At 35.4% G+C, this 7075-nt stretch overlaps 1 protein-coding gene across 5 annotated transcripts in view; it reads left to right on the top strand.

The window, feature by feature from the left end:
* SREK1 (splicing regulatory glutamic acid and lysine rich protein 1) overlaps nt 1-7075 on the top strand; it is a 42887-nt gene that overhangs the window by 27353 nt on the left and 8459 nt on the right. For all 5 annotated transcript variants that reach the window (XM_017537839.2, XM_017537838.2, XM_017537840.2 and 2 more), the window contains 3 exons: nt 799-918; nt 1329-1709; nt 6098-6193. In XM_017537839.2, coding sequence (XP_017393328.1) covers nt 799-918; nt 1329-1709; nt 6098-6193 — 597 coding nt within the window. The remainder of the gene's footprint in view (nt 1-798; nt 919-1328; nt 1710-6097; nt 6194-7075) is intronic.

Below are 7075 nucleotides of genomic sequence, written 5' to 3'. Positions count from 1 at the left end.
AAAAAAAAAAAAAAAAAAAGAAAATCTGAAATCCAAAAGACTTCAAATTCAAAACTTTTTGAAAGCTTTCATGATGCTGAAAGGAAATGCTTGCTTGGAGCATTTTGGATTTTTCAGTTGTGTGTTTGGGATGCTCAACCGGGTGTGTGTGTGTGTAAAATGCAGATATTCCCAAATCTCCCAAAATGTGAAATTCAAAACACTTCTGGTTCTAAGCATTTCACGTAAGGATACTCAGCCGTTAGCTATGATTATAGTTACTGCCATGAAATCAAGGCATTGCAAAACCAACATTTGATTATATCTAGTTTTAACTTACAAGTAATGATTTTTTATTTTCCTGTCACACTAGCGCTGTCATTAGTACTGTGCTTCCTTATACATTCTTCTTGTTTGTTACGACAAACAGTACACATTCACAGGAACTATTGAACCATGTTACCACTACTCCGTCATGATGTGTTATGACCAGATTATGTACAAGTCAACAGGGAAAAATCTTCTATACTAATTTGAGGCATGAAATGACTAAGCAAAAGAAAGCCACATCTGAAAGTATACAAAATAACTGTTAAATTCTTTGTTTCTGTCTCTGTTCTAGACAAGGAAATATCCTGTAAAGTTACCAATATAAGTATTTCAGATTTTGTAACTATAGTATTATTTAAGAGAATAATTTAAAATATTGTTAGATACCGTTAGGACAGATTTTAGTTTCTTGTTTGAAAGGTCGTTAATTCTTAAAAGTTGAAATTCTAAGAATAAGTTTTGCTATTCTAACAATTTGTTTTTCTTTAGGAGTAGATCCCATAATAGATCACGTTCAAGACAGAAAGACAGACGTAGATCTAAGAGCCCACATAAAAAACGCTCTAAATCAAGGGAGAGACGGAAGTCAAGGAGTCGTTCACATTCACGGTGAGTTTTAAATAAATGAAAAATAATTTTCTTTTTCCTCAGAGTCCTATTAGTGCTAAGGGATAATATTTTAATTGGCATCATTTGTTAAAAATCTTTTGTGGTTTAGGTTTTTAATGAGAGAAATTAAACTTTTTGTCTTATTGTTTTAGTAATCTAGGATTAATATTGATCGCCATTGATTTGAATCTGATGTCTCTGTGACTCATGAGGTTTCCAGTCTACTCAATTCAGTTTGTGTAATATAATAGTGTTGTTAGCAGCTTCTTGTACACCTGAACGATATAAAAATTTGTATGTAAATGTTTGTAGCTACTGTAAATTGTTTTGTGTTGGTAATTGTTGGAGAGGTCTTTTTGTAGGAGGTAGAATTATTTTAGTTTCAAATTTGTGTATTTTTGTTTTTAAAGGGACAAGAGAAAAGACACTCGAGAAAAGATCAAGGAAAAGGAAAGAGTGAAAGAGAAAGACAGAGAAAAGGAGAGGGAAAAGGAGAGAGAGAGGGAAAAGGAACGTGAAAAAGAGAAGGAACGGGGTAAAAACAAAGATAAAGACCGGGAGAAAGAACGGGAAAAGGACCGCGAAAAAGATAAGGAAAAGGACAGAGAGAAAGAACGGGAAAAAGAGCATGAAAAGGATCGAGACAAAGAGAAGGAAAAGGAACAGGACAAAGAAAAGGAACGAGAAAAAGACAGATCCAAAGAGATAGATGAAAAAAGAAAGAAGGATAAAAAATCCAGAACACCACCCAGGAGTTATAATGCATCGCGAAGATCTCGTAGTTCCAGCAGGTTTGATAATGCTCAGTTTTTACCAAGGGGTTTGCTGATGACAATTGGGAACAAATTTTTACGGAGGGAGAAAAGTTACTCTGTGCAAATGGAACCTGTAAAGTAATATAAGAACATTTTCTTCTAATTTCAGAGTAGACATTTCTCTAGCAGAGGGAGTGCCACTTGAATCTGTGTGGAGAAACAGATGATACTGGCCAACATTATTTGAAAAGTTTTAGCTATTCTTTGTAACAACTATTGTAATAGAATATTAGTAATTGTTATTTTCTTAGAGGGTGGGATGGCAGGGAAAGATACTTTTTTAAAAAGCACATTAGGGGCTGGGCTCCGTGGCTCAGGCCTGTAATCTCAGCACTTTGGGAGGCTGAGGCGGGCAGATCACGAGGTCAAGAGATTGAGACCATCCTGGCCAACATGGTGAAACCCTGTCTCTACTAAAAAATACAAAAATTAGCTGGGCGTGGTGGCATGTGCCTGTGGTCCCAACTACTTGGGTTGCTGAGGCAGGAACATTGATTGAACCCAGGAGGCGGAGGTTGCAGTGAGCCAAGCTTGTGCCACTGCACTCCAGCCTGGCTCCTGGTGACAGAGCAAGACTCTGCCTGGGAAAAAAATAAATAAATAAATAAAAGGCACATTATGAATTTGCCTCTTAGGCTTTTTCTGGACTTTTTTTGAATGGTGTGATAAATTTTAATATGCAAAATGATTTCTGAAGTTGCAGTGTTAGTCCTCTTTGTCACCTAAGCTAATTTTTACCTTTATATTGTTAAGTGCGTAACATTTAAATTTTGATTCTGTTTTATTTGGTCGGTTTTAAGGGTTAGATTTTTTTCCTTGAAACTGTTATTTCAGTTTATTATAGGTATTTATTATTTATTATAGGTATTTATTATTTATTATTATAGGTATACTACCACCAGGTGGCAGCAGGTTGCCATAGTACCAGCTGTAAAATGAGAACAACCTTGAGATTTCAGATTATCTAAACCCACATCCTTACTTAAGATGATACCATGACTATAAAAGGAAGCTCCTAACGTGTATTACACTACCTTAAAAATAGTAAATATATAAGCAAATTTTAAAGTATTTTTAAGATGTTTTTATAATAGAAAATAATTTGAGATAAAGGAATATATGTTTCCCATTTTTAAAGTAGTTTATTCCTAATACTAGCCTTTGACTAGGTAATAAAAGATAATCTTAGACATTTATTCTGCACTTTAGTATATGCCAGACATGATGTCAGCAGACTTTTTCCTGTGTCACCTTATTTAATCTTCACAACAGGCCTGCGAGAAGCTTATTATCACTGTTTTAAAGCATGAGGAAGCTGATGCTTTGTATCAGAAGTATAGTAGCCCTTTTCCTTTATTTTAGAGATTAAGTTTGAGAATTCTCTCATTACTACTTGGTACTTACTTTTAAAAACTACCTCAGAAGCATAAAATTGAAAGCAATAGTACATTTTGTTAAAACAAGGCTCAAAATAAACAGATCGCAGCTGGATTTCATCACATTGAACCACAAATTGAAGAATTAATGTAACCTCCTTTGCTGTGGGTATCAGTTTGAGCCTTGTAACTGCACCTTTACTGCAAAGCGATTTTTATTGATTCTGTGTCACACATGTCTTTGTGTTTGTGATTGTTTGTTTACCTTTCAAGCACCAAATACTATTTTAATTCCTTTTTAATAACTTGAATTTACCTTTTCTGATGACATGGAAATGTTTAATTTTTTTCTTGGGCCATTTTAAGTTGTTTGGTGTAGAGGAAAGTTCATGTGTTCACATTAATTCCTAAATATTTATGTTTATTTTTTTGAGATGGAATCTTGCTCTGTTGCCCAGGCTGGAGTGCGATGTTGTGATTTTGGCTCACTGCAACCTCTGCCTCCTAGGTGCAAGTGATTCTCATACCTCAGCCTCCTGAGTAGCTGGGATTACAGGTGTACACCACTATGCATGGCTAAGTTTTGTATTTTTAGTAGAGGTGGAGTTTCACCATGTTGGCCAGGCTGATCTTGAACTACTGGCCTTGAGTGATCTGCCCTCCTTGGCCTCCCAAAGTGCCAGGATTACAGGCTTGAGTCACCGCACCTAGTTCAAATATATTCTTCAGTAATATCTGAGGCCTCGAGAATAAAAGATGACTGACATTAGTTCATGAAGGCTCAGCAATTTGGAATGTTTCATGCTTTCAGAAGAGCTTAGTAAAGAGTTAAAATTTCTTTCTTTCTTTCTTTGTTTTTTTTTTTTTTTTTTAAACTTTTTTTGAGAGTCTCACTTCATCACCCAGGCTGGAATGCAGTGGTGCGATCTTGGCTCACTGCAGCCTCCACCCCCTAGATTGAAGCAATTCTCCTGCCTCAGCCTCCCGAGTAGCTGGGACTAAAGGCGTGTGCCACCATGCCCTGCTAATTTTTTTGTATTTTTAATAGAGATGGGATTTCACCATATTGGCCAGTATGGTCTCGATCTCCTGACCTCGTGATCTACCCGCCTCGGCCTCCCAAAGTGCTGGGATTACAGGCGTGAGCCACTGCGCCCGGCTAAGACTTGAATTATTAATTGTCTTCATTTTGCAGGTGAAAAAAATGGATTAGGTTAAGTAATATGACCTTAGTTATGTATCTGGGTAAGGTGTATAACTCAAATTTAAGTGTAAATCTGACTATAGTTGTTCATATAATTTCTTTCTCAAGTAATTGTCTAGATTGCTGCTGTCTATGGCAACTTTGCTCTCATTATTATCTGCTAGTAGGTATTAGACATCTACTTGCACATAGTGCTTTCTGAACAAATAAGTAAAAGAATTAGTCTGATTAAGGCAGAGCCACTTTGTGTAATCTTAAAGTCTGGAATACACTGACATTCGCATGTTATGAAGAAAGTATTTTTGGTTCTTAGGCTGAGCTGTTAAGAGAATGGCATTGATTTAATGAAATAATGTATCTAATTTCCACATTACTTAGGAAATATAATTTTGTAGTGCCTTGGGAATAAAAGTGGGTAATGGAGGCCGGTCTTGGTGGCTCACCCTTGTAATCCTAGCACTTTGGGAGACCGCCACGGGTGGATCACCTAAGTTTGGGAGTTTGAGACCAGCCTGACCAACATGGAGAAACCCCGTCTCTACTAAAAATACAAAGTTAGCTGGGCGTGGTGGTGCATGTTTGTAATCCCAGACACTGAGGAGGCTGAGGGAGGAGAATCGCTTGAACCTGGGAAGTGGAGATTGCGGTGAGCCAAGATCTCGCCATTGCACTGCAGTCTTGGTAACAAGAGCCAAACACTGTCTCGGAAAAAAAAAAAGTGGGTAATGGAGGAGAGAGCCTTAGGTAGAGGTAGAATTAACTTGTGTTCTCAAAGTTCTTGAGCTTTGCATTTTAACATCTGTTATACATGCCATGTGAATACTTTTTATTTTAAAAATGAAAAATGTGGACAAAATATTTTATTAGTCTCTTAGAATCAGTTTCCTGAGAGGGTAAGGATAACATGAATTGCAGAGGATTTTGTTTTTCAGCTGTGTGGTCACTGATGATCAGAACTCCTTGTGAGATAGATCATTGGATGTATCCTCACACCATCTCTCCTAAATTACAGACCTAACGAAGTTCATTGTTTCTGAGTTGAAGTAGTTTAGAATATATATCATTTGCTAATCTACTAAGCAAAATGGTTTTTAATAATAAAAATGTAATCTTTGTAATTATTCCGGTCATATTTGCATCCCAGATTTTAACTATTTTGCTTAAATTTAGTGCAACTTGTGCACTAAATTTTTAAATTAATAGAACAACATTAATGAAATAAGAGGTTGGAGGGCAAAACAATTTCTCTCTAAAATGAGAGTAATGTAAATGCTTTTTAAATAGACATTATAAATAATTGGGTATAGAGAAAGTTCACATTTTACAGGTCAGTTTATGTTTCAGTTCTTGAAAAGGGCCTGTTACTTTGTTATAATCCACAGCAGGGCAGCAAGGAGCTAGATACAGGACAGAAGATTTGATAAGCAAAACATGTTTTAGCTGCTGAGAAAGAACATACTTGAGAGAAGCAGAAACGCCATTAATATTTTTTTCTACTGAAGAAATTGTTGTTCAAATAAACCAGATGAAAAGGAGGAGGTCCTCTGCCCTTCCTAATATGAAATCTTAGGTGATGTTTACATCAGTCTGTAAAATATATGGTTCTTAATTTGACCCACTCCAAAGTTACGTGATTGAACATGTTCATAAAGGATATAAGTTTAAACTGGCCTCTAAAGAATACAGTTCATATGAGAGTATCAAGGACTCTTTTGCTTTTGTATATTTGAATTGCCCTTTATTTCAATTACTGTTTTTAAAAATGTTGTATTTTTGGCTTCCAGGGAAAGGCGTAGGAGGAGGAGCAGGAGTTCTTCCAGATCGCCAAGAACATCAAAAACCATAAAAAGGAAATCTTCTAGATCTCCATCCCCTAGGAGGTAGGTTGGAAGCTTGTGCTAAAACTAAACAACAGAAGGCAAGAAATATTTAAAAAATTTTGGAATTTGTCTCTTTATTTTTTAGACTTTATATTTTCAATTAATAATACATTTGCATCATTCAGAAATTAAAGATAAAATGTCATATATCAGGAAGTCCTCATATCCACTGTCCCCATAAGTAATGACTTCCTTAGTTTTTTTTGTATATGCTTCCAGTTTCATATATAGATACAATATGAGAATGTATCATTTTTTTCTAATATAAAAAGCAACACAAAATACACACTGTTGTGCACTTGCTTTTATCATTTAACTACCAGGAAGACTTTTTGTCACTTAACTTACCAGGTCAGAGAGAGCTTCTTCAATTCCTTTTTATAATTGCATAGACTTCCATTGTATGGCAGTACCTTGGTTATTAAAGTAAGCTATAGTAGAATGGGTTTTTTGAATTTTCCTACCATAGATTATATAATGCTGTAATGAATAGCTTTGGACTTAAGTCATTTTTAGTGTGCATGTGTGTAGGGAAAAATCTGAAGAAATGGCATTGTTAGGTTAAATGATAAGCATGTTTGTAATTTTTGAGAGATATTTCCAAATTATCCTCCATAAGGGTTGGCAACAGTTTGCACTCTTAAACAATTATGAATAAAGTGATGACTTCATACATTTGAAAGCCACTTGTGAATTGTTTGTGTACTCTGTCCATTTTTCTGTTGGGCCTTTTTGTTTCCATTTCTATTTCCAAGGACTCTTTTATATTAGGGAGTTTATTGTTTAGTGATATGATTATAAATATTCTCAGTTTGCTGTTTCTTTTAAAAAATTGTTTGTGAGACTTGATTTTACAAAGATTTTTCTCTCTTTTTTTTTTTT

This window comes from Cebus imitator, unplaced genomic scaffold (genome assembly GCF_001604975.1).
Source record: "Cebus imitator isolate Cc_AM_T3 unplaced genomic scaffold, Cebus_imitator-1.0 Scaffold107, whole genome shotgun sequence".
Taxonomy (NCBI): domain Eukaryota; kingdom Metazoa; phylum Chordata; class Mammalia; order Primates; family Cebidae; genus Cebus; species Cebus imitator.
The sequence above is the reverse complement of the archived record's forward strand: the minus strand, read 5'-3'. Positions and strand labels throughout refer to the sequence as shown.